The sequence below is a fragment of the Coturnix japonica genome, chromosome Z (assembly GCF_054131305.1).
Source record: "Coturnix japonica strain WE chromosome Z, WE-NBRP24, whole genome shotgun sequence".
NCBI lineage: Eukaryota > Metazoa > Chordata > Aves > Galliformes > Phasianidae > Coturnix > Coturnix japonica.
In genome coordinates this window covers 43517546-43544540 of record NC_140702.1, presented here as the reverse complement: position 1 = coordinate 43544540, position 26995 = coordinate 43517546, and the positions used below count along the sequence as shown (strand labels likewise).

The following is a 26995-nucleotide window of genomic DNA, read 5'->3' as shown; positions in this document are numbered from 1 at the left end:
GTAGGGAAATTTGCTTCTCCCCCAAGTTTTACCTGCTTCACTGTTGTCAGTGTTATTCCACTTTCTTTCAGAACAGATTTTTGACAATTTCTGGGTATATACAGAACTATAATTAAACTTCATTATTGAAGAAAGAAAAACTTAGTCATACCACTTTGGGTAGGATTTGTTTCTCTACTGAGAAGGAAAAAGTACATGTTATAGTTACAGTCTACCATTCCCCTGAACAGCTCAAACAAACATTAAAGTAACACATCTTGTCAAAAAGAGATAAATTTAGGAGATGATACATCACTGATCACTGCAGTTTTACAATACATAGTGTTTAGATAAAGTCATTAAGTTGCTGCTGAATGAAACATGAACTAATGAAAAATATGAACCAATGAAAGAAAAAGGGCCCTTAAGTATAAAAGACTTACGTCTCATGGGTGCCAAAGAAGAAAATAGGCATTTTATTGGTTGGAGGTTTCACTGCTCCATCAGGAACTTCATCAACCTAAGGTAAATACAAACTACAGTTAAACTCAAGCAACACTTAGTAACAGTCTAAGAGGAAATACTAAAAAACACTAAGCATTAGGAAAAAAAAACAAAAAGAAAAACAAAACAATGCTGCAGAGAAGTAAAGTAGGTCTTTAGGGCAGTGTGTTAATAGTAAGAAGTGACAACACCTCATTTCACTGCAACACTTTCCCTATCTTTTTTTTTTAAGCTTCTTTTAAGGAGAGGTACGATGAGCTGGGTACAAAGCAGCAATCCATCAAAACAATCTCTCCTTCAGCATAACACACTGCAACGCTACCTACCTATAAGCTAAGCTGATAACTTGTCCAAGGAAACTGTCACAAACAAATTCTTAATCAAGCACCTTGGCTAAACGGTTCATAATTAGCCTCACTTACAAGTTCACGCCCACTAGCATGCCCTGGAGCAGCCACTTACCAGGAGAGGGGTGAGGAGAGAACGGACCAGACAAATCTGCACTTACATTCAGTTTCTCTTAAGAGGAAAAGCTACAGAAACACCTGACTTCAGCACTAAGGATGAACCCTGCCACAACTCGGTATCCTCCTTCGGTTAAAAATAATAATAATAAATAAATAAATAAGCCGTTATTTGTAAACATCAGTTCTGCATCATCAGGTCCTTCCACAGCTCCAGTGTTCCTCATGCTACCGTACAGCAGCCTACATTTGGAATATAAAGTTACTCAAATTAGGACAACTGGTTCTTGCTATTGGGGGGCATCACGGGGCGAGCCCGGGGCCTGCAGCGCCTGTGGTAAGTCAGCTCACCCCGGGGCACCGCACGGCGGGTGGGCGGGAGCGCACAGCGGCAAAGCTCCCCGCAGGTGCCCGGACAGTACAGCGCGGGGACAGTGGGACTAGAAGGAGAGGAGGGGGGGGAAGGGAAGCGAGAGGGGGACGAGGGGACTTACCCTGGCCGGCCAATGCGGATAACCTTTCATCTTGGCAAAGATGAGGTCCCCGGGTTTAAAATCTCGGCTCATGTTGTCTCACCGCCGTGCAGGCCCCCGCCTGTTGCCTCGCCGCGAGCAGGGACCGGGCCGCGGGGAGGGCGCTCCGCCCGAGGCCCCGCTGCCGACACAAACACACCGCGGGTGATACGGCGGGCGGGAAGCGGCACCGCGCTCTCTGGCTGCCCGCGCCGAGCCCAACGGCCGTGAGCGCCGCTCGGGGCACCGACACCGCGCGGGCCACGCGCAGATCCAGTCCCCACACTCACGACTCCCGCCACTCGGCCGCACCGCCCGAGCCCAATAAGGCGCGCAGCCGCTGAAGCGGGCGCAGGCCAGACTCTGCCCCTCGTTCGCAGCGCTAAAGCGCCTCGCTCCCCCCCCTACGCTGACGCCCGCCCCGCAGCCCACCTCCGCCTGCAGCCGGCACCGCCGCGGGAGGCGCCGCCGCGCTCCTCTCCCACCCGCCCGGCGCGGAGGTACCACCTGCACGGCGGGGGGCGGCACCGCGCGGCGCGGACAGGGGGCGGCTGCTGAGCTCGTGTCCGCCCGCCGCAGAGCTGGTGGGGGCAGGCGCTGTGGGAGATCGCCGTCCTCGCACTCCGGGAAGAGGAGGGAGTCAGCGGGCCCGCTCTGTACCGCCCCCCCCTTCCTCAGCTGCGAGTGGCTCGTTCCTGCGCTCGCTGGAGGCGGGGCCGCCGCGGCTCTGCCGAGCGGGGGAGGAGGGAACGGCGGCGCGGTGCTGCGGTTGTAGCGGCGGGAAGGGATGGAGGGGGCGGGTGATGAGGTCGCGCTCCTCCAGCAGCCGCGGCACCTTGCCCTGCAGTGCTCGGACTCACGGACCTTTACTTGGCGTCCACTGACTCGACCACGGGCTTTACCCCGCCGGTAATTTCATAGAATCATAAAATTACCCAGGTTGGAAAAGACGTTGAAGATCATCAAGTCCAACCGCAGCCTAACCATAGTACCTTAACTCTAACAACCCTCTGCTAAATCTGAGCACCGCTATATCTCGCAGATTTACAAGTGAGAAGCAGCTACTTATCGCCGTCCTTGTCTGGAAACGCGGTTGTCCCAGATACGCCTTTTCTGTTTGTTTGTCACCTTGCAAACCCGTTACAGCACGCTGCTTCCTGACGGTTCGCAGCCCTTATTTGCCAGGCCCGGGGCTGCTGGATCTCCCCAACGCACCCGCAGCCTCCTCCGGCCGCACCCGGCTCGTTTACCTGCCAGCATCACAGTCTTCTCACACCGTTTCATCCACCGTCGAGTCAGCTTATTAAACAGTTTCTTCCTCACTATCGGTCTAGTCGGGTCTGGCCCTTCTTTATTCAGAGTTATGAGGCCTGTCAGCTCACACGTGGTTTTGACTCTACCTTGTGGTCACATTCAGCAAGTCGCAGTCCAGCACGTTGGTGCTGATGGGCTGCATGGAGCAGGTAGCACATGCCGTGACTTTTCAGTCTTTTCATGATTACGTTTTCCGACACTGGCAGACAATGACCATTTGGTGCTGGAGCAGCCACCCTCAACATAAGGCCTGAGGCACAGTTGTACAGACTAGGTTGCAGCTGGCTCTGCCCCATCATGCTGGTCCAGGAGGGGAAGTCCTCCTGAGAAGAGCTGTCATCCTGCTTCTAGTTTTGTTGCTGAAACTCAATTCAGACCCCCCAGAAAACAACAACTACAGTTGCTACTGAGGAAGTCCTGCTGTGCTCTAGGCTGTCCTATTATATTCAGAAAGGTCAATTATAAATGTTAACGGCAAAGCTTCACTCCTACTCAGCTGAACAGATAGAAACTGCAGTTTTCCAGTGTCTTATAGGAGTCAAATTTGATTGATTTTCTTGTACCCCTGACGTAAATATAAAGTTCCCACAGAGAGCTGGACAAGAGTTTATCAGAAAAGAGAAGGCAATCAACACACCTAATGTGGAAGCTCCCTGTGAAGAGTAAAAGAGGGTTCACAGAAACAAAGGGTAGAGATGGTTTACTCTGCAAATATGCGGAGGCTGCTAAAAGAATGGGGATGGCAACAAGCTGGGTTTAGCACAGTGTGTGTGTGGGGGGGAGGTGGTGGAGGACATAATGATAAGTGTTTTGAACTTGAGGATCTTTACTGAGTAAGTGATAGGATGTCCACAAGGCAAGTTAGAACTGTTTTGGGAGCTACAGCTCCCAGAGGGTCAGAAGATTATAGCAAGGAGGGCTACGAGCCTTCGTGAGGAAGACAATGAGCCTTCATCTCACAGCCACTAGGAGGAGACCCCCCCAGCTACTCCTGACACATGCACAAGGGGAAGGGACCATATGCTAAGGGTTCTTGGAAATATAATCAATATGTACACAAATTCTGGGAAAATAATTGATTATGCATTAATTCTGCCTATATCTGTACTGAGCTTTTGCCCTGTGGTGTGCAAGTTAGGAGGAGTGACCCATCTTGGACCCAGCATATACACACTGCTGCGACAAACATATCTGTTTGGTATTTCTTGAGCTATAGGGTTTGATTTCTGCATATCACTCTTCTCTTCTGGAGAAATAGATGATCATTTGAGGCAGCAGCTGTTTACAAACAAGGTAGGCTGTACATCTGGTGTTGTTTAGCTGAAGGTACAAACAAACACAAGATTGCATCTGCCTTGGTAGGCAGAGAATTATTTGGTTTGGGGCTTCGATTGGTTCATATTTCAGCTGTAGTTAAAGTTTATTATTTTTTCCTAAGTTATAAAGTGTTGGCTACTGGAGAAAAAATAAGTGCATATATTAGCATTTTACTATGCAGGAACTGACAATCTGCAGAAATTCCCTTGGCCCAGTTGTTGCTCTGTTTAGTCATATAATTATGTTCATCTTCCAGATCAGAGTAAACAAGATCATATCTTAGTTTTCAGGCAATGCTTTTGGAATCTGTTTTAGATATTCCAATTTTCTAAGCCTTTGGAAGTGATCTTTTGAATATGTCGATTCTAAGTAATCAGAAGCCTTCCTCTGTGTATTTAATTCAGTGATTTGATTTCAGATGACAGATGGGCTGCTGAAAATATTTTGATTTTTCCTAATTAAAAAACAACTGAAGATGACTTGAACGTGGGAAAGAACTTCTTTACTCAGACGGTGACAGAACACTGAAACAAGCTGTGCAGAGTCTCATCCTCTGGAGATATTCAAAACCTGTCTAGGGAACCTGCTTTAGCAGGGGTGGACTAGATGATCTCCAGAGGTCCCCCTCAAACCCTAGGATTCTGTGATTCTGGCTTCATCTTTTAGTAGGGTGTTCTTCAAAAGAGACTACTGAGACTACTGCATTTTAAACAAGTAAAGAAAATGGATGCAGTGTTAAAAGTGAAAGAAAAAGTTTCCATGATATTTTGCCAATGATCAGGCTCATTAGTACATTGTTAAGTACATAGACTGAAGCTAAACTTCAAATACAGACTAATGTGTTGAGTAAACAGAAGACTGCAGACAAATTGTTCAGAACAACTTACAATAACAAAATATGTATATTTTGCAATGAAGATACTGTATTGGAGGATAGTAGCCTACCATACCGATGCTATTAAACTTTAGAAAAGTGGATCACCAATTTTAAGCAAATGGTTTCATTTTGAAAGATAGAATCTGTGGCTCTTCCACCAGATCTGTTGCCTGCTAACGTAAGAGGTTGGTACACTGGTAGGAGATAAATTACAGCAAGCTATGAATGAACTTCAGAGATGAAAAACTATTCTTGTGAATAGTTGCATCTTGAGCTTCTAGTTTGAACCTTCTGTTTGAAACATTGTTTCCAAATGATTTCCTGCAGGTGTGGGTTTGCAGCTTTACAAAATAGCAAGCTGTCATTCGGCCTGCAGGTGAAGCGAGTTGTTGCTCCTTGCTCTGCTAAGGTCAGAACTATCACAGAATTGTAGAATCACAGAATTGTAGGGGTTGGAAGGGACCTCTAGAGATCATTGTGTCCAACCTCCCAATTTTACAACTATAGTGATGTATTTATTCTCCTCCTTTTTCCAGAACTTCAAGCACTTAGATCCAACAGAGTGAGTTAAAGAAAGATTAAGTCTTGATTCTGCTCTCTTCTAGCTGTTGCATCCACCTTAAACAGTCACACTAAACCTGGAGACTGGGCTACCAGACAAAATACAACCCAGATCTTCAGAATAGATATTGCAGCACAGTTCTCTGTAGCACTCAGAGAGCACACAGTACAAGTGATGGGACTGATCCTGTGTTTCCAGTACCGAAGAAACATGGCACCCATACAGCTCTGCAGAGCTGGCTGGCACCTTGTATAGCTCATCTTCGTGGATATCTACACTGGTACTTAAGATTAACATCAGTAAAATGATGTAATCCCTTACATAAGAGTTTTAATGAGGCTGTGTATATAAGCCCATTCTGTGCCCTATCCATTGGACTATGTAGTCTCTTCAGGGACATGTTCTAGACCATAACTGTGGAAGAATGGAGTTTATGGACTGTGGAAAGAGAATCTGCTGACTTGGAAGGAATACAGGAGTGCTGTCAGGACTTCCTGGGATGCAACAAGGAAGGCTTCAGTCCACGTGGAATTAAATCTAGTAAGGGATGTCAAAATAGAGAGTAGGGAAGATGTGAGCCAGCTGCTGAATGAGGTGAGTGCTGTGGTAATGCAGGATTCCAATAAGGTGGAGCCACTGAATGCTTTTCTTCTTCAGTATTTACTGCTAAGACTGCCCCTCAGGGATCCCAGACTCTGGAGATAAGAGAGAGAGTGAGAGGAAAGGAAGAATTGGTGTAGGAAGATCTAATCAGAGATTATCTAGGCAAACTGGATGCACATGAATCCATGGGCCCTGATGGGATGCACTCATGCATACTGATGGAGCAGGCAGAAGTGATGGAGTGGTCCCACTCTCTATCATCTCTGAAAGGTCACAGGGAACAGGAAAGGTGCCTGAGGACTGGAGGAAAGCCGGTGTCACTCCAGTCTTCTAAAAGAGCAAGAAGAAGGACCTGGGAAACTACAGGCCAGCCAGCCTCACCTCCATCCCTGGGAAAGCAATGGAACAATTTATTTTGGATACCACCCCCAAGCAAGTGGAAGAAAATAGAATCATCAGGAGTAGTCATCATGTACACACCAAGAAGAAGTCATACTTGACCAATCTGGTTGTTTTCTAGAATGTCATGATAAGGAGTTTTGTGGAGGACCTAGTTGACCTGGTGGACACAGGTGAACCATGAGTGATCAGTTTGCTCTGGTGGCCAAGACAGTCAGCGGTATCTTGCAGTGCATCTAAAAGAATGAGGCCAGCAGACTGAGGGAGACCATTCTATGACCTATCCACTGATCTATGTAGCCTCTTCAGTGACTTGTTCTGTACTCTGCTCTGGTGAGGCCACACTGGGAGTACTGTCTCCCAATCAAGATAGGGGGGTACTGACAAGAGTCCAGTAAAGGGCCACAAAGATGATCAGGGTCCCAGATCATTTACCTTCTGAGGAAATGCTGAGAGACCCGGGTCTGCTCAACCTCCTCTGACTGTCTCCTACAGCACTCTCCCGGAGAAGCTGGCAGCTCATGGCTTGGACAAGTGTACCTTCCACTGGTGAAAAACTATCTGCATGGCTGGGCCCAGGGAGTGGTGATGAACCGAGTTAAATCCAGCTGGCAACTGGTCTCTAGCGGTGATCCTCAGGGGTTAGTACTGGGGCCAGTCCTGTTTAATATCTCCATTGACAGTGCAGACAAGGAGATTGAGTGTACCTTCAGTAAGTTGATGCCAGGTTGGGAGGAGATGTTAAAAAAGGAAAGGTTAAAAAAAGTCAATAGTTTACAAGCATTTAGGTACCTTCCTGGAGGTACATACATATTACATTACATATTACATGCAAGGACTAAGAGAACCTTCCTAACACATATGAAGTCTCAGGAACCTCCTGTATCTGTCCAATACGCAGATCCTTCCCATTATCTAAACAGATTACAAGGTTATCCATTAAGAGTCTTATCAAGCTGCAACCTGTATCAGCACCCAGTAATATGGGTTAGTGGTGGCTGTGGGTTGATGGTTGGGTTAGGTGACCTTCAAGTTTCTCTTCAACTTTAATGATCATGTAATTCTAAGACTCTGGAGAAGGCTGAGAGTAGATCTTACCAACACATACAAATATCCAAAGGGTTTTGGGTGGTTGGGACCAGGCTTTTTTAGAGACAGAACCAGGGGCAGCAGCAGGCATTCACAGGAAGTTCCTCACCTTTCCAACTCCTTGCTACCAGTGTAAACTTGTAAGCGGGTCTACATGAAGACTTCGATGGCAAGGAGTTAGCGAGGCGCTGTAGATACGCACTGCTTTGCCACCTCACATCCGAAGCAGGCGCTACGAACACCCCGCACCCAGCGCCCGCCTCACCTCAGGGCGGCAGCGGCGCGAACTCGCGGCGGGAACAGCTCACGGCAGCGCGCATGCGCGGCTCCCTCCCGCCTAGCGCCGGCGTTGCCCGGGCGCTGCGCTCCCAGCGCTTCGTTCCGCCGGCGGGCGGAGCTGCAGCAGGAAGCGGCAATTGGAGCAGCCCGGCGCTCTGCGGGGCGGGACGGGGTGGGGCTGCGCTCTGCGTTCTGCTCTTGACGGGATCTAACGGCTGAGCGGCCTGGAGTGAGAGGTGCGAGGGTACCGGGTGAGATAGGACGGGCCGGATCGGGTACGGCCAAGCAGGGCTTCTCGGCGGTGCGGCGCTGCTCCGGGCTGGCGTTCAGCTTGGCGGCGGCCGGCCCGGAGGCAGGAGGGAGAAGCGGGCGGCGGACACGCTCCCGGGGCTCCTCGCGTGGCCGTCACGTTCGGCCGATCTGTCGCTTGTGGCATTTCTTGTCTTGGTGGCATTTCTTGTCTTGGTGACGGTCTGTCGGCCATGCTGTGTGTGTCAGCAGGGAAACGCTGCGTGCTGCTCGGCGTGGGCAGCCACAGGGGAGTGCCTTAAGCACTAGGACAGTACAGGCAGCGTCCGGAGCGGTGCGGCACCGAGCCGCCCTTGTGCTGTGGAGCCGAACATCAGAGTTCCTTGCGTTGTTTACCTGAGTGCTGAGTGTGGTGTGTTCGTCCTGTTTGATCGCCTTATGGAAAAACTCATACATTACGAGTTTGCTGCTCAACCTGAAGTAAATATGTATGCAGATGTTAGCATCTCCTCTGAAAACTGACAGATCTTCTACAACATATATATATATGTGTGTATATATATATATATATATATATATATATATTTTAATCTAATCCGTTCAGGCTCAGAGGACTAACAGTGCAGATGTTTTATTCGGCAAACAGCTGTCAAATTACAACTGATGGTAATCGTTCAGGTGGTGCTGCAGTAGTGCTGCTGTTCATTAAAGCATTTGTTTTGACAAATTATGTCACCAAGTGAACTAAATTATGTCTCTGTGTTACAGGTTTTAATGTCCTTATTTTATGGAAAAGAGTGAACTTTGAAGCTTCTCAACTTAGAACGTTTGCTGTTGAAGATGATGTTTGTTCCACAGATCTCATAGGCTTAAAAATTTACATGATTGAAATAATGAATTTGTCTTCTCCAGTCAGCCATGTTAACCGTGAAACAAAACGGTGAGTTTTACTTCTGTCTTAGGCTAGTACTGTGGTTCAGCTTTCTGTGGTTAACTTGTAGATCCCTGAGGCTGTGTAAGTCAGAATGAAGAAGCTGGTATGATGCGTTAAATCTGTATCATGTCATTGTAGTCATCACATGAAGAGGTTTATTTGTCTAAAGAGATGTGTAGTGACCATCTGATGTACAAAAATTCTTATGTGATTGCAGAAGATGTGTAGAAAGGGAGTTCCTGTCTCCTGTTAGGGATGCTGACGTGAAATGCCACGATGATTCTGTATTAGCTGAGGTTGTAGAGGTCAGGTTTAAGTCTTACTCACGTATAGTCAGGAGGAACACAAATGCTTGGATATAAACTTGAGTTAGGCAATCAGGCTGTAGACTACTCCCTTGGGTAGGGAAAATTTGAGGATTGATTGATAGCTAAAACGTGAGACAAATTCTCCCTGTTAAAATATCTGTATACTTTCTGCTAGATGCAAAAGAAAAGATAGCCTTTTTCTGTCATGTTCTTTGTCCACTATAACTGTCTGGCTTGGTGAGTGTGTGAGAGCTTAAAGCTTTGGAGTTAGAGGGGAACTTTACAGTGTAGAACTCTAAAGTTGTTTTACTTCTGTTGCTAAGAAACTTCAGAATTCTTGTAAAGGCAGTATTTTTGATAAAAGTTGCAGTTGATAAAATACATGGGTTTTTGTTCAAAAGCAGTTATTAATTAACTATTAACATAAGACAATAGAAATAAAAAGCCTTCTCTGAATTCTTGTTAGATTGCAAATCTTATGTACTGTAACACTTCCCAGGGATTTTGTGTGATTTTTGTCTTTAATTTAAGCTTCCCTCAGCTTTATATTGTAACACTTTTGCACTTCATGTGAATATGGAAGGAAGAATCTCACATAGAGGTTGGAAGGGTTCTCTTGAGATCTGTGTCCAACCCCACCTCTGCTAAAAGCAGGTTCCCTACAGCAGGTCACATGGGAAAGTGTCCAGACAAGACTAGAGTGTCTCCAGAGAGGGAGACTCCACAGCTGCTCTGGGCAGCTATCAGTCCTTTGTCACTTTCACAGTAAAAAAGTTCTTCCTCCAGTCCACCCCCATTGACTTGACTTCCCCACACAGAGCTGAGATCACTTTTCAGCCTTCTCTTTTCCAGGCTGAACAGTCTCGGGTCTCTCTTCCTTTTCTTGTACAGGGGATTTTACAGGCCCCTAATTATCTGTGTGGCCCTTTGCTAACAGATGTCACAAAATGTCTGTAAAATACCGCATATGCTGGTGATACTGTGGAAACAGAATAAAATATCACGGAAATGAGATTTCTGAAGGCCAGCCTCTATTGTAATTGCAAATATTTGAGCAGACAGATAGAATAATGAAATTATTAATTTTAACAATTTTTTAAAAGCAGCTGATTCAGTTTGATTTTATACTGAGAACAAACACGGTGTTTTCAGCTTTATATTATTAATTTTTCAGTAATGGCACTGTGAGCTTTGGAAGCTATGCATAAAGTACTGCTTAAAAAAGGGGTACACTGCTTCTTTTTCAGTAGTCACCGTTTCATATTAATGTTTCTCGGCCAACTTAGAATTTCTGGAATGTCCCTGATATTCTATTTCTTATGTTATTGTGTGACATTTGTTCTTTTTCTACTAATTCTTATATGTATAATATTAATCACACAGAGCCATATTTTTATTTCACGGTTTTCTTCATTGTGCTTTTTTATTTACTCCGCTGGTTAATTAATACATAATTAGCAGGTTTTAAGAAGCAAAATAATATCTGTGTACACCATGGCTCCTGCCCTCCCCAGCCATGAAACTTAAGGAAATTGTTAACCATTCCCATAGCTGTTGTTATTTTGAAGGCTGGGGAGATTGGACAAAGAGGCATTGTAGATCATGGATTTTTTTTCCCCCTCTCTCACCAATGCTTTGCTAACTTTGACAGCTGGCCTTCTTATAGCCTTCTTATAGCTGTATTTTGTTGAGACTGGTCCTTGTTTTATCTCTGAATAAGATTACCTACCATTCTTTGTTCTATCTTCTTTATGGCTTTGGGGAAGGGGTTGCAAAGGAGAAGACTCTGGATATTTATATGATATCCACAAACAAGCTCCTACACAGCATCTGGAAACACACAACGTTGAGATCTCTTTTGTTTCCTGCTTGATTTACCACCCCATCTGGCTGGCATAACTAAGAGTTGTTTAAAATATAGCAATCATTGTTTCTACTGTGGTACCTGAAAGCTAGTAACATGCTTGGCATTTTCTTTCGGTACGTACAGATTTTAATGGTCCTGATCTCCTACATTTATTAAACTTACAAAAGATGTTAAAGAAATGGTAGCATGTGGAACCATTATTGGTGTTCACAGTTATTTTGAGTTCATAGGTTTTGATGTTTGGTTATCAGTATTCCACATCATAACTCCTGGAGTTAATGCTCCAGGTTGGGCTAGATGTCCCAAAAGAGAAGAACAGCTACATACCCCAGAGGACTGTTCACTGTTTTGTTACTGTTTCCACTCAGAGGGAAGATAAAAACTGTTTGTAGATCACTTGCCCTCCCCAAATCATCTCTGCTCCCAGCTGTCTTTGCCTGCCCTAACATTAGAATAAGGCCTTTGGTTTTTGGACACTGCCTCTCATTTTATTTAATTTATTAGCTTCAATTCTAATTATATCATGTTGTATTATAGTGTGTTATCTTGCATTCTAGTATCTAGTAAATTAGCTTCTTTCTCCTCAGATTGTTAGGTTGTTGCCTTTTTTTGTTTTGTTTTTGTTTTGTTGTTGTTTTTGTTAGGCTCATCTCTCTACCTTTCTCCCTTTCCCAGGGTGTGGGTCTGTGGGTCATCCCCCCCGCTACTCACAGAACCAGGCTAAACCAGCCTTGTGAACTGTTGACATTAACATTAACATTGTGTTGTTTTAAAGTGGAAATAGACTTAACATACTTAAGTATTTATGTATTTTATATAGTTTGTATTGATACACAAAGTGGAAATAGGCTTTTTAATTGTATGATAAAATATCTTTGGACTGCTAAAAAGTAAAATTTCATCCTCTTTTTAGTGATGTCTTTAAAGGTAATAGTTAAAAAGTTATGTTACATTCCCTGGCTTTCATAGCATTCTTGTCCTTTGAAAAAAAATTTAGCTGTATGTATTAACACATAGGGTTCTTACTAATTGAAAATAGTCTAGTGGGTGCCTCTGTGTAAAAACTTAGACTCTTAGTTAAAAATAAAAACAGAAAAAGTCCTCAAGCCCTAACCAAAAAATAATTAAATAGTAATAAATTCTGTTACTTCCATAATTAATATTTAGACAAACATAAAAGATTCTACTGTTTTAAGTCTGTTTGAAACAATGACTATTTTGTCATTTGATATCTTAACTCAGTCATGTTTCTTTGGACTGTATGTTTCTTAGTGATCTTGACTTGTACTTTCATGTAGAGCAGTTAGTTATTGTTGTCAATCTTTTTGTATATGTGCAGGGAAAAAATGACTTTTAAAACTTGAAATAATGTAAAATATGACCGGCTTGAATTTACAGTAATTGCATCTGAGATTGTCAAGCAAGCTAATTAAATATTCATTTCTATACTAAATTTCCAGTCTTCATGTATGTGCTTGTTTTTATTATTTTAATGTTATTTGTTCATAAGGACTTATCCTATTTGTTGTAGCCTCATTTTTAGATGAGATTCTAAATGAATGTGCTGGGCATTTTAAAGGAGTGGACTTTTAATTTATGTTGTTTGTAATCAATTGCTTATATATGTAAAGTAAACATATATGTATTTGAAAAACATTTGAAGATTATTTTGGTTCCAAAGGTCTGCATTTGTCCTATGACAGAGATGGTCATGAGATAGTAATTAATGTTTTTGTTTGTTTGTTTGTTTTTTAAAGAACCTTACTGCAGGAGACAAAAGAGTGATGTAATGATGTATTACAGAATCACAGAATCACCAAGGTTGGAAAAGACCTAAAAGATCATCCAGTCTAACCATTCACTTACTAGCAATAGCTGCCATTATTGAAGTTGTCCTGAAAGTTTATTGAACTGAAATAAGAAAATGAAAAATAATAAAGTAATGATTATTTTAACATCAGTTTTAGGAAATCCTACCAGTGTATCTCTTCTGAAAGCCTACAGCTATACCCCATGTCTTGCCTGAGCAGTTACATCTAATGCTTTTTTTCAGAGAGCAGTAGTTGGATAGCAAATACATGGCATCATTTTACAGAAGTGAATGTTTTGCTTTTTTTTTTTTTCCTCAGAATCTAGTCATTTAAAGAAGAGTGTGTTAAAATTTATAAGTACTATTCATGAATTTAGGAAATATTCATACTTTGCAGCTTATGTAGTAAGAAGAGTGGGTCCCAGTCCCTACAAAATAGCACTGCATCAGAGTTGGACGTTGCTGAAGATCTGAAAAGGAAACTCTGTCAAGCTAAAGAAGAAAAAGTAGACATAATCATTAAACACAATCAAGAAGTAAGTTGGTTTATTTGTTCTCTTTTATTTTACTCCTATATGTAGTGTAAGTGTTCATTATCATTAAGATTCAAATCATTATCTTCTTACACGGTCTGTCAAAAAATGTTGTCATTAGCCAAAAAAGAAAAGCAGCAAGATAACTTAAAGATTTTTCCTCATGATGTTGTGACAAATTAGTATTGAAGTATTAAGAATTAGTTAATATATCTTAATTTGAGTATCCGTTTTTTTGGACTCATATACCTAAGTGAAGATGGGCACTGAGTACAGCTGTACCACTAATGTGGACTTTTTGCTATTGGAATGCTTACCACTCTTGCTAAAGCCACTATGACAGGTGCTTTAGACTGCTTCTGTAGAGGAATTACCTCTCTGGATAGCAATTCTACACTTAGGAGTTCGTTAGGGGTGGCTGGTGCAGTTACTCATTCATCTTTGGTGATAAATCTAGTCATTAGATTGAACTTGCTTTTTACATCCATTCATTATTGGAGTCTGCATGCAAATTAGGAGATGACTATCTCTCCTGCAGAAGGTTGGTCTTGTGCTGCATTCTTCTCTCTCTGTCCCATTGGCAGTGGGTTTGTTCTGTAAAAATGGGTCCCAGGAGTTATCTAGATTTTAAGAGTAAGCTTTTACATTGAGAGTAAACTTAGTGTGTGCAACCAAATTCATGTGCTGTATAATGTTCTACAACCACAAAGATGGATTACTTTTCAAGCAGATGAACTATCTGGGATGCTGTTTTGTGCAAGATGTTTACAGACAACAGAAGTGTTCAAGTTAGCTAAAACCTGTATTGTTAAACTCTATAGTTCTGAAGAAATCTACATTTACTCTCCATGTTCATGGAATAACTTGTATTTTATTTTCCAGACACAGGTTTTAGTAACGATGACTGGATTGCATGCCTCAGTCTAGAAGAAATTACTTTTTAAAGGATTTTTCATTCTTAATTTATTAAACATAGCTGCATTCTGCTTGACTACTGAGTAATTATATTGGACTAAACTTTGGTTGTATGCATGCCTGTTAGTTATTAGATCTTTGATACTTATGGTAGATACTAGATGGTCTTTCAAGTGTTAAATTTGGAGAAAATTAATATAAATTTGCCAGTTGAACAGAATGTTCTGGTTGCTGCAGTTTTTGCTTTTAAGGTGCAGAAAGATGATAATATTACAGCTGTTATTTTCTTATGGTAGAATAGTTTTGGTAAACAGAATATGAATAGTTTGGCGCTATAAAACAACAGGAATAATCAGTTCTCATTTACACAAATTTTGTCTTTTGCAAGAGTAGACTTTAAGTTCAAATACAATGAGTAGGTAGCTGCAAATGCAGTTCAAGCTTTCTAAAATATTCCTTAGATGTAGTCCTGTAATGTGCTACTTCTCCAAGAGAGTGTTCTTTCCAATTTTCTGAAACAAATGTATTTTGTAGCTGCGTGACTATGAAATCCAGATTGTCAAACTGCGGTCTGAATTTGAGAAAGGAGAGGCAATTCGACAAAGTCTGGAGTATGCATTGGCAGTTGCCAAAAAAGATGCCCGTTTGAGAATATGTACTGCAGAAGAAAAGTTAAGTGATGCAAGAAACAAACTTGCGGAGCTGCAAGGTAAGTTTCAAAAGAGCGAATTGTGAAGAATGGTAAAGTCTGTTTCAGGTTAAGAAGAGAACTGAGTTCCAGTAGGCTAATTAAGTTTCCCTCTTATTTCTGTATTTTTTTTTGTATATTTCTTCCTTCCATCTCTAAGCCATCTGTTTTTGTAAACTCTTATGCTTGCTGGCTTGTGCATGAATTAAAATTTAACTCTTAAGCCTATCATTTTATTTATTTATTTATTTTTTTCCTTTCCCTTCGTGCATTCTGTTGTTCCCTCTTTAACAGCTGTCCTTGTACAGAATTTAATCATGGTTAATCCACTTTTAACCCACTCTGGATAGTAGTGTTGAGCAGGTTCTTCCTTCCCTTTGAAAAAACAAAATCTATTCCTGTTCATTTGCTTGTACTATTTCCAACAACTTTTTGAGCATTTCTTTTGTATTTCATCTCTTCAAAAATGTCATGTTTTCATCATTCTTTTCTAGTTACCATTCATCTTCCTTGCTTCACCTTTTCTATAGGAAATGGAACATGTGTGTTGCAAAGTTATTCTGTGGAAATACTACAGTAGTAAGTGGCAGATTTTTATCTAGACATTTTTTTCCTTCTAGTTTTATATCTAAAAACTCATATTTCCCTGATTGTTCTCAACAGTGTATGTTAAAGTTCTCATTCTTACCTCACTTAGAGGTCAATTTCCAGTTACCTAAGTAAATATAGTACCTTTTAATGTAGTAGAGGAGGTGTATTTCAGTTTGAACCTTTGATTGTTTTATTCAGTGAAGAGTTTGGAGTGCTGCTCACATAGAGCTTGTCTTCCAAGTCTCTGTAGGAGTCTTAGAAACTTGGAAATGCTTAAAAGTGCCAGGTCTTTAGAAAACCGAACTTTTGGTGAATAAAAGACATAGCAAAACATTCTTTGGGAATTTCAAGCCTGAACTGTTGTTTTCTTACTTAAAGGAGATTATCTTTAGATGCTCATTTTGCTAGTTTAAATGCCAGTCTTGCGTCTGTTCTGATTTAGGCGTGAGTAGTAGGTGTTTCTTCACTACTTAAACATACTTAAAATCTCATTTTGTAATATCCTGATTTTGTAATATCCTGTGATCTAGAAAGAGATGTGTTTGTTGGCAGCTCTGTTGTGTAGCTGGCAGTGGGTGGTAGGCCACGGCTGAACATTGCAGGAAGACATCTGTTGTAGTTGGCCCACAGCATGTGAGCCCACCCACCCACTGTGACAGTGTGCCCACCAGTGAGCCTGTGGCACCTTTAGAAACATAGATCAGAAAGGGTGGTAAATTGCAAGGAAGCAAACAAACAAACAAAAAGCACCAGAGCAGGAGGAGAAAGATGGGAGAGGGACCTGGATGGAATAGAAGAAGAGAAGCAGGGATGGTGTAAGGCTGGGTCCAAAGTACTGATCTCTTGGCAGGGTCTGGGAAGTAGGACTCCATAGGGGCTTCTGCCACTGGAGGAATCACAGTGCACTCACCCTGATCCCTCCTCACCAACAGACTAAGTTTGTTTTATGATAAGGGGAATGAAGGGAAAAAACAGGGATAAAAGATTTTGCAGATTCTGTTTTTCCATGTATCAGTGTATTAGTAGTTTTCTAATGGTGAAAGAAAGTGCGCTAGCAGACTGTTTGAATTGTTTGAAATTCCCCAGTTTTTTTTTTCCCCTCTGCAATTGCTGCCAAAGTAGGAAGGTAGTTATGAAGCTGCTTCTCAGTTGATTTGCTGTTTGTAATTTTCTGTTTGTTTTCTTTGCCATTTGAAGCCTTCTTTAGTTCTTCAGTGTTCACATGTGACTGTATCTGGCTTGGAGGCAAATGAGCCCTTCTGTCCTATAGCCTTTGTCAATATATTTATTTTTTTTTTTAAATTTCTGTTCTTTATGAGATTTCCTTTGACTTGGCTGAACTTGAGCAACTCTAAGATTCCTAGTAAAGGGTAAGCATTTTCTCACTGGTCTATCTTGCCTTGGGTTGTAGATTCACAGAATGGCTTGAAGGTAGGGACCTTAAAAATCACCTAGATCCAGCTGCCCTGCAGAGGGCTGGGACTTCCTTTGGAGGCCAGGATGCCCAAAGCTTCATCCTGCCTGTCCTTAAGCACCATAGAGAATGAGGCATGCACAGCTTCTCTAAGCAACATATTCCAGTGCCTCACCACTCAAATAGTGAAGAATTTCTTCCTGATGTCTAATCTTAAATCCATCCTCTTCTAATTTGTAGCACATTCCCTTGTCTTGTCACTACACTTTCTGATGAAGAGTTCCCCACCTTTCCTGTAGGTCCCCTTTAGATACTTGTCAACAATTTATGTGCTGGTTGGCCTAGTTCTGTGACTGGTAGAGCAGAGGGACCCACAGATCTGTGCCTCGGAAAGGGGTACGGGAAAAAGATGGAGAGATGTGCCTAAAACAAAACAGCAGCAATGACCTGAGGAGAAACAAACTAATTTACTAAATAAGATATCAGAATACAAGATAACACACTTAATACAGTATAATCAGAATTGAAACTAATAAATTAAATGACAGAGAGTGTCTGAAAACTGAAGACCTTAAACTAATGCTGAGGCAAGACGTGCAGTTGGGGTGAGCAGAAGGGAGAAGAGCCAGCTCCTGTGACTTTCAGGGATTTTATCACTTCTCTGAATGCAGAATCCAGGTATGGGACTGGGGAATATAGTTCTTCTCTTCTGGGATAGGTACCCAGAACTGGAGCATTAACTCTTTAACTCCCAGTGCACTACATGATGTTATGACGTGGAATACCGATAACCAAAAATTGTAAAACCATGACAATACTGGATGGCTGTAGCAAGGTCTCCTCAAAGCCTTCTCTTCTCTGTGCTGAACAAGACCAACTCATTCTCTTTTCAGGAGAGGAGGTGCTCCATCTCTTTGATTATCACTGGGACTCTCTTCTGGACCTCTTCCAACAGGTCTATTTCATTCTTATGTTAGGGGCCCCTTAGAGCTGAACACAGTACTGCAAGCAGGGTTCCATGAAAGTGGGGTGGAAAGGGAAAATCTTCTCTTGATCTGCTAGCTATGCTTCTTTTGATGCAGCCCAGAATATGTCTGGGTTTCTGGGCTGCTGCTGTGCATTGTTGATTCATGTTCATTTCTTTTGTCTGCCACTAGCCCCAAGTCTTTCTTTGCTGGGCTGCTTAATATCTGCTCATCGCCATCGCTCCGCCTGTTTGTACTTGGGATTGCTATGATCCAGATGCAGGACCTTGTACTTAATCTTCTTGGAGTTCATGGGGCTCATAGAGTCCCACCACTCAAAACTGCCCTCTCTGGATGACATCCCTTCCCTCCAGTGTGTCAGTGGCTTCATTGAACAGTTTTTCTGTAGTCACAGAATCAGTAATGCAGTGGTTAGAAGAGACCTCATGAAATCATCTAATTCAATTCCCCTGCTAAAGAAAGTAACCTACAGTAAGTCATACAGGTGGGTGTCCAGACAGGTCTTGGATATCTACATACAATGAGACTCCACGATTTCTTTTTGCAACCTATTCCGTTGCTCAGTCACCCTTATTATAAGGAAGTTCTTCTGCATGTTTGTATGGAACTTCCTATGTTCAAGTTTTAGGCCATTGCTTCTTGTCCTGTCACTACATACCGCTGCAAAGAGCTTGGCCTTATCCATTTATGTCTTGCTTCCCTTTAGTTATGTATAAATGTTTATCAGATCCCCTCTAAGTCTTCTTTTCCCCTGGCTGTGCAGACCTGGGTTACTTAGTCTTTTCTCATATGGGCCTTTTCACCAGGCCTTTCTTCATCTTTTTGGCCCTCTACTGGACTCCTTCTAGGAAACTTCTGTTTTGTTTTTTTTTTTTGATGACACAGTATTCTAAGTGTGGCTTCACCAGGGTGGAGTAGAGGGCCCTTCCATTAGGTGAGCGCATGTCTTTGTAGTCTTTAACTGTGTTTAACTGAACTCAGAGTTAAATAGTAGAGACACAAATCAGTTAGAAATGTAGAAAAGTGGAGAAGAGTTTCAAGTCATAAAAATCTCTAAGAGCATTCTTCTGTCCATATGAGGAAGGTGCCACTCAATTTTTCTCCTTTTTATAGAGGATGTGATGCCCTCCTGTGCTAGAAAAATTCGTTGTAATTTTCTAGAGAATATTACAATTTGTAGAAGAACCAACACAGTTGTTTTTTTTTTTTTTCCTGAACATGCTTAGCAGTAGTATTGTCTTCTTTCTTTCTCTTTTTCTGTAAACAACAGTGCTCAATGAGCAGCTTCAGCAGAGACTGGTGGAGTCTGAGAAAACATTTCATATTGCTCAACAGAAGTGGAAAGAACAACAACAAAAACTTGCAAGTGAAAAGGATGATATTCTCAGAACACACAAGGATGAATATGAATTGCTTCTGAAGGAAAGAGGTGAACTAGAAAGTGTTTTGCAGGTATGATCTATTAATAGTTTTGAAGATGAATTGTGTGAGATATAATGCTTAGAACCTTTTTTGGTGAAAAAGGTTCGATAGTAGATTGGGATTTTTTCTGATAGAGAAAAGAACCAGGGAAGCCTAAGACCTAGCTTCTAACTCAGTTTTCCTTTTACTTCCCTTAGTCTGTCTTTTGCCTCTAAGCACAAAAATCACTTGTAACGTATGGAGATAACATACTCATGGAACCCAGACTGTGATAGTGGGATTTCCAAATGCGTGTTGTGTATTATTCACGCCGAGCAACATAAGAAGACTGTGATAAATGTCAGTGAGGTTTTAAAATTTCTGTGACCTTAACATTGGTAGAAAGAACTTATCCTGCTGGAAATTCAGATAGGAAAAAAAAAATCATTTAGTGTTTAGAGGTGATATGTCATGTCTTATACTGTGGATTTTTATTCTTCAGGTAATGAGTTTCTATGTATTTCTGGAAAGTTGCTTTCTCAGTTGGGCTGCAGTGGCATGCATAAACCTCTTAGATGCAAAATATGTTTATGATTTTAATACTTTTTATACTCTTTTCATAATCAAGCAATTCAAAGTAATTATATTTCAAAGAAATGTAGTAATATTAAGCTGTGGAGATGTTAACATGCTCAACCATTAACATGTACCTCTGGGATACTGGCAGTTACATAATTACAATTTAATCATTTTAACCTCTTTAATGGAAAATTGAATCACCATATGCCTCAGCAGTATAGTAACACCAGTTGAGGAAAAGGGAACAGGTATTTTAAATGCTATTAGAGAGCATCTAAGAGAGTGCTTTGAAGACAGTGAAGGGTATAGAGGGTATCAAAGAATCGCAGAATTGTAGGGGTGGGAAGAGACCTCCAGAGATCATCGAGTCCAACCCCACTGCCAAAGCAGTGGGCATCCTGTTCCGGTGCTCCGTCACCCTCACTGTAAAGAAGTTCTTGTGCACATTCATGCGGAACTTCCTCTGCTCCAGTTTCTGGCCGTTTCCCCTTGTCCTGTTTGCACGCACTGCTGAAAAGGGTTGAGTCTGGCCTCGCCATTTTGCCCCTCACACCTCAGATATTTACAGACCTGGATCAAATCCCCTCTCAGTATTCTTTTCTCAAAGCTCAACAGACCCAGTTCACTTAGCCTTTCTTCATAGGGGAGATGCTCCAGGCCCTTCACCATTTTTGTGGCCCTCTGCTGGACTCTTTCCAAGAGATCCCTGTCTTTTTTTGTACTGGGGAGCCCAGAAGTGGACACAGTATTCCAGATGAGGCCTTACCAGGGCAGAGTAGAGGGGGAGGATCACCTCCCACAACCTGTTGGCAATGCTCTTTTTAATGCATCCCAGTATGACATTGGCCTTTTTGGCCACGAGGGCACACTGCTGGTTCATGGCCAATCTGTTGTCCACCAGGATGCCCAGGTCCCTCAGCGTAGATGTATGAGGAGTTACCCATGTCCTTTGGTTTGTTTCAGCCTAGAAAAGAGGAGACTGAGGGGAGACCTCAAAGCTGTAGGCCCTCATTTCACACAGAGTGGAGGGGCAGGTGTTGGTCTCGTGACAGCAACAGGACCTGAATGAACGGTGTGGAGCTGCCTTGAAGGAGGGTCAGGTTGGAGTTTAAGAAAAGGTTCTTCACCAAGACAGTAATTCGGCACTGAAACAGGTTCCCAGGGCAGTGGTCTTGGCACTAAGCCTACTGAAATATAAGAAGTGTTTGGACAGTGCTCTTAAAAATAGGAGTTGGAATTTTGGATGATCCTGGATGGAGCCAGGAGCTTGATGGTCTCTCTGGGTTTGTCTTCTAGAGTTCAGGATGTTGTAATATTCATGCTTTAAAAGAAGGGTCAGGCAAAGGCTCTAGTAGACTAGATAGCCATTTACTCATAAGAGTGACCGATGCGTATAACAAGTTGCTAGAGATTCATTTTCTGTTATTCAACCTGAGGGTTTTTTAAAAAAATATTCTTCCATTTTATTATTTGTAATTTCCTTTAAAATATGTGAAACTTGACTAAGTTGGACTGGGTGCTGGTCAGGCTGTGGAAAATTAGCTGTGTTGTCTTCCCACACACTTAGCTCCAGGCCTGAGGCACTGCGGAACAGTCCTCCCAGGTGACACTAAACAACCCTCACCTGGCAGCTTGGAAACTATGTTCTGACAGCAAAGTTATCTCTTATAGTACATTCTGATACTGTTTATCATATTATATACTGTACCCACAGGAGTGTCTATTAAAAAGAATAAGAGCGGAGAAAATTGCTGAATTATACCTATTCCATGAGTACTGTGAACTTTCATTTCGATTATTTGAAAGCAGGATGTAATAAGAAAGGTGCAAATAGACCCAATTTAGAAGTCAGTGGTGAGGCTGTATATTTGTCCCCGTGCTTGCTGAAGGAGTTGCACTGTGTCAAAAGTTTGGCCTGGTTTTGGGCTGGTTCTGTGACTAATGGGGCAGAGGGACCCACAGACCCACCATCCTGAGACAGGGGAACAGGGGCTAAGAAAAAGGTTTGGAGATGGGCCTGAAGACAAAACAGCAGCAATGAGCTAAGGGGGAAAACTAATTTACTAAATAGAGTAGTGGAATGCGTGATAACACAGTATATTACAATATACTTGGAATTGTGTAAATCAAATAAATTGAGAGAGTGTCCAAAGATGGAAGGTCTTACTGTAACACTGAAGGCAAGATGGCTAGGGAGCACACTGCAGAGACAAGCACTAAAAGAAGGGGCAGTCTTGTGAAGTGAGCTGTTTTTCTTCTAAATAGAAAACAGTAATGGAACAGTGAAGGTCTTCTGGGACATGTAGTTGTTGTTCTCCTCTAAGAACCAGGTACTCAGAGCTCTCGGCAATCCATGGAACTGGAGCATTAACTCTTTAACTCCCAGTGCACTACATGATGTTATGATGTGTAATATCAGCTACAAAAATTTTAAAACCATAACACTCTGTATTGCTATCTCAACACTTGAGAAACCTGTTTGTGGAGTATTATCACAGAGCAATGTGTGAATTTGTTTATTTTTGATCTTACTTGGTACAAATTAAAGAAATTCTAAGTATGCATGCCAGGTATCACTGTTAACTCATCTTTAACTTGTCAACCAGAGCTCCCAGATCCCTTTCCATGGGGCTGCTCTCCAGACTCCTGTCACCTAGACTGTACATAAATTTGGGGTTGTTCCATCCCAGATGCAGAATCCGGCACTTACTCTTGTTGGACTCCATCTGATCGGTGATTGACAGCCTTTGAAGTTGTCAAGGTTTCTCTGCAAGGCCTTTCTACCCTCTAGTGAATCAACATAGCCTCCTAATCTAGTCATCAACTAGCTTACTTAGCATAATATATCCTCAGCTCTAGCATCCAAGTCATTTAAGAAGAGATTTTAGAGAACTGACCCCCAAAATGGAGCCCAGCAGAACCCCAATAGTTACTGGCCACCAGCTTGACGGTCACCACCCACTTGCTATGACCCTGTGAGCATGACATGTCAGTGTTCAGCTGTGGATAATATTTATGTTTAGCTGTAAGCTAGACATTTTGTCCTGAAGGATACTGTGAGATGCAACGTCAGAAGCTTTGCTGAAATTCACAGAGGTTATGCTGACTGGAGTGAAAGTGATCCTGTCTGATTTGTTACAGGCTCTTTGTGCTCCACTGATTATACTTTACAGCTCATCTGCTTCATAATGTAAGAAAGCTTTGGAGTTCAATAATAAGTGCAATAGCATCACCTTGTGGTTAGCCAGAAGATAATATTATTTCCCAGAAGCACTCCAGAGCGTTTTTCCTAAATTTCTTGTGCAATCATGTTGTTTATACATGCATTAAAAATTAGTCAGTGATGTTTATTTGTGTGCCTATAGTGTGTACATGCTATGTGAGCATATGTGGATATTTTTACATAGTCAAATATTTCTCCTTGTACGTTCTAAGGGCAGGTAACTATTGGACTAATGTGGTACAGTTTCATATTTAGAAGTCAAAAAATCTCTGAAACTTTTTTTTAAGGTTATGACATCCTACAACTCATATTGACTTGCATAGATAGCTTGACCTATTCCTGTTAGTTGTGGACTGATTAATGTCAACTATATTTCCAGTATAAAATATTTTAAAATCTTGACATGGTATTTTTCCACTATATCTAAATGATACATTACTTATTTAAATCATGTTTTTTCCTGGCTTATTTTTTTGTTAATATCAGGAATGTGTACCCAAAGAGATACAGGATTGGTTTAATTTGTTTCTAGGGCTGGTGTTTTTGCAATATTGAATTTACTCTAGGTTTCCATTCTTAATTCATGTTACATATAGATGTTCCTTGTTATCTTCTGGGAGGATGCAAAATAAGTCAAATGATAGTACATGCATGTGAACGGAGAGGAAAAATAAATGCACTTTTTAATTAGCAGTTTGTAATACTTTGCGTCATAGAGTGGTCATGATTTCCTTATTGTCATGTTTGAATGGTCAAAACTTTCTACCTTCAGTACAGAGGAACATCTTAAATCCTTTACTAGACTTTGGAAACAACTTGTATTTATTTGATCTTTGTGTGTAAATGTGGTTCTGTCAGACTTCATTCTTAAAAAAAAATCATTCTGTATGAATAATTCATTTTGTCCTTCTCTTTCTCCATGCTAGGGATATGCTTTATGATTAGTAATTTCTCAGAACAAGAATATGTAATATAGAAATAATGGCAGAGTTTGCAGAACAACTGAATAGCTCTGGTTTATTTTCACACAGTGTCTCTTGTCATGATACTGAATAGGATTAAATGAGCAAGAGGACTTAATGTAATCTTTCTGTGTTTTGCACAGAAAGCCATTTTAACAAATTAGGTCTCCAAAGGTTCTCCAGCTAAATCACTGGATTTATAGCTTGTTCCTGATCCTGGTTATGAGAAAGCTTATTCCTGTCCACTAGACTAAAGCTATTAATTCTGAGACTTTTGTGATCTCCAGTTTAAGTATGTGTTAGACTACTAGGAGTTCATTATTTGGCTACTTTTCTCCCAGACAGCTGTGGTATAGAAGTGGATTTGGTAGTAGTGACTCCATGGAGTTGTAGAGTGCAGTAGTGCTGTTAATTATCCCACTCTGTACCTTCTCTCATCTTTTGAATGCAGAAATTTAAATAGGGAATAGCATCTTTTTTGAGAGCTACTTTGTAGATCTCATATGTAACTGTTTAAAGTAATTCAATTTCTAGATAAATACTTTCCTAAGATTAGATTTTTTTTTTTTTTTTTTTTTTTTTTTTAGTATGATTGTAGAATGTCACATATATGCTGATTATTTGAACTAATGTGTTTTTCCTGGTGGCAAATGAAGAACTTACATGTTCTAGGGCAAGTAGTTCTGTTTATAGGTTGGATTTTAATAAATGGTTCTAATTCGGTCTCTGCCCCCAAAGTGTTTATTTTCTAAGCTCATTGTTATTATTATACTTTAGTAAAAGTATTATTTCATTCTCTCTTTTCTATCTTTTTTTTTTTTTTTTTTTTTTTTTTTTTTTTTTTTAAATCTAGAAGCAGAATAGTGCACTGCAAAACTTAAGTAAGAAAATGAAAGATATGGAGCTGGAACATTGTGACTGTTGTGAACTGCTTACTCGTCAAGTTCATAAGCTTGAATACAGTGCTGAACAAGAGGAACGACTTAAAAAAGAACTTGAAGTAATGCTTTTTGGTTACTGCTATTACTCTCAAGAAACAGTGAAGCTCTTTTATTTTGGTGGATTAAACCTCTCAGTTTTCTGGTGATTTCTGTTTACTGGATTGACTAAATGTTGAACATCCGTTTTTGCAGAGCAGAGTGAATAGACCATTGCCACTTACTATGTGTGTCTCACTTGAGACTGGTGTTTGAACAGCAGGTGGAAAAAAGGTTGAATGAGCATGAAGATAAGGCTAAGAACAGGAATCTTTTATTTACATTCTCTCTAATTAATCCTCTGTTCTTTTTTTCTTAGGGTTTTTTTTTTTGTTGTTGTTTTTTTTTTTAGCTGAGAAAGGTGCCAGATGGTGTACTAGGTAGAGAGAACAACATATCACAGTGGTGTTTTACAGCACTCCCATCTATGTCTAAATGCTAAAGGCAGTTTTAGTTTGTATGTAGAGTGATACCTGTTACTGAGAAGGCTCAAGCTTTTCAAACTAGTGCCTTCTAAATGTATTTATTTCGCTACAATGCTATTTGCAAAGTTTCGCTATTTTGTTCATCTAAGTTTTGTGATAACTGCTGTCTGAATGTGTGATCTGAAACAAGAGATTCTTGACAAAACATTTGTTACTGCTAAAAAGCATAGTAACCAGATGATTAGTAACCAAATGATCCTGGTATAAGTTTCCTACCAGTGATAGTTTTAGATGTTTTCTATGACTAAGTTTAGAACATTGGCACTTGTGGAACGTCAGGAGTCCTTAAGGATAATGTGATGTAGAGTTTTTAAGCTGCGTTTGTTTTTTCTTGTTTTTCTCCTTGAAAGCAAAGAACACATTTAAAGAATTGGTTGCTAGAAAGTTAGAACACTGCAGTAAAGGTGAAGTACAAATGAAAATTACTGCAGAGAACATCAAAGCTTGTCAACTAAAAGAGGTGTTTATTCATGAACAAAGTAGACATTTGTACCCTCAAAGATCTATAAGAAATCTATTTCTGGCTATAGCAAGGTGTACATATTAGCCTAGACAGAATTGTGTTCAGGTGGAAAGTGCTATGAAATTTGAATAGCCCTTTTAAAACAAAGACTTTTTGCTTCAAAGAGATTTCATGAAGACTTTTTTTTTGTTTTTGTGTGTGTGACTTCAGGACATATGGCACTGACATAGAAATCATGAGCTGAAATGAAAAATAAGGCAGGCAATGGTTTCTCTCATTAATTAATTTAGTTGGGTGTATTTGCCATCTGTAAATTTAAGAGGAAGTGCTCAGTTCCTCAAATATGTAACTATGTGCTAGATGTTTAATCACGGAACACTATCTGTTAACCAAAATCAGCTGAGATAACTTGATTATGGCTTAAATTTTATTTGAATCAATGTAGTGATCCCTTTATAATCTAGTAAGAAAACAACCTACGTCACAGAGAAAGTATTCTTGTGATACTTCAAACTGTAGGTGTTTAAGCAATGATGAAGGAAGGAGTGTGATAAATGATCTTGCATAGGAGGGTTTAAGCGAATGAGCACAAGTCCATGTGTATAATAGTAATGAAAAGTAAATTAAGCTGTAGTGCATATGGTCTGGTCACCTTGCATCCCACCGTCATAAAAGTAAATTTCAAACGTGAATGTGTGAAAGGACCTACCA

At 41.1% G+C, this 26995-nt stretch overlaps 2 protein-coding genes and 1 long non-coding RNA gene across 30 annotated transcripts in view; 2 read left to right on the top strand and 1 right to left on the bottom strand.

Moving 5' to 3' along the window:
- The window catches only part of PSIP1 (PC4 and SRSF1 interacting protein 1), a 35535-nt gene extending 33390 nt beyond the window's left edge, over window positions 1–2145 (bottom strand). For 3 of the 8 annotated variants that reach the window (XM_015849021.3, XM_015849022.3, XM_015849024.3), the window contains exons 1-2: window positions 1442–1916; window positions 423–499 (exon numbers count right to left, since the gene is read on the bottom strand). In XM_015849021.3, the coding sequence (XP_015704507.2) occupies window positions 423–499; window positions 1442–1513 (149 nt within the window). In that variant the 5' untranslated portion in view covers window positions 1514–1916. Of the gene's footprint in view, window positions 1–422; window positions 500–1441; window positions 1943–1966 lie in introns of those variants that run through there. The other 5 variants (XM_085528656.1, XM_085528659.1, XM_085528655.1 and 2 more) reach the window with 3 other exon arrangements.
- A 32-nt stretch (window positions 2146–2177) lies between these two features.
- LOC146753952 (uncharacterized) lies at window positions 2178–2784 on the top strand. The gene is made up of 2 exons (XR_014939320.1): window positions 2178–2368; window positions 2502–2784. It is a non-coding gene; the product is annotated as an uncharacterized LOC146753952 (long non-coding RNA).
- A 5284-nt stretch (window positions 2785–8068) lies between these two features.
- The window catches only part of CCDC171 (coiled-coil domain containing 171), a 153208-nt gene continuing 134281 nt past the window's right edge, over window positions 8069–26995 (top strand). For 5 of the 21 annotated variants that reach the window (XR_014939317.1, XR_001552018.3, XM_015849032.3 and 2 more), the window contains exons 1-6: window positions 8069–8135; window positions 8917–9088; window positions 13465–13603; window positions 15050–15224; window positions 19465–19646; window positions 25213–25359. Coding sequence is in view for 19 of the 21 variants with exons in the window: in XM_015849032.3 (XP_015704518.2) it covers window positions 9030–9088; window positions 13465–13603; window positions 15050–15224; window positions 19465–19646; window positions 25213–25359 (702 nt within the window). In the remaining 2 variants the exon portion in view is untranslated. Of the gene's footprint in view, window positions 8175–8916; window positions 9089–13464; window positions 13604–15049; window positions 15225–19464; window positions 19647–25212; window positions 25360–26995 lie in introns of all 21 variants that reach the window. The other 16 variants (XM_085528652.1, XM_085528646.1, XM_085528650.1 and 13 more) reach the window with 10 other exon arrangements.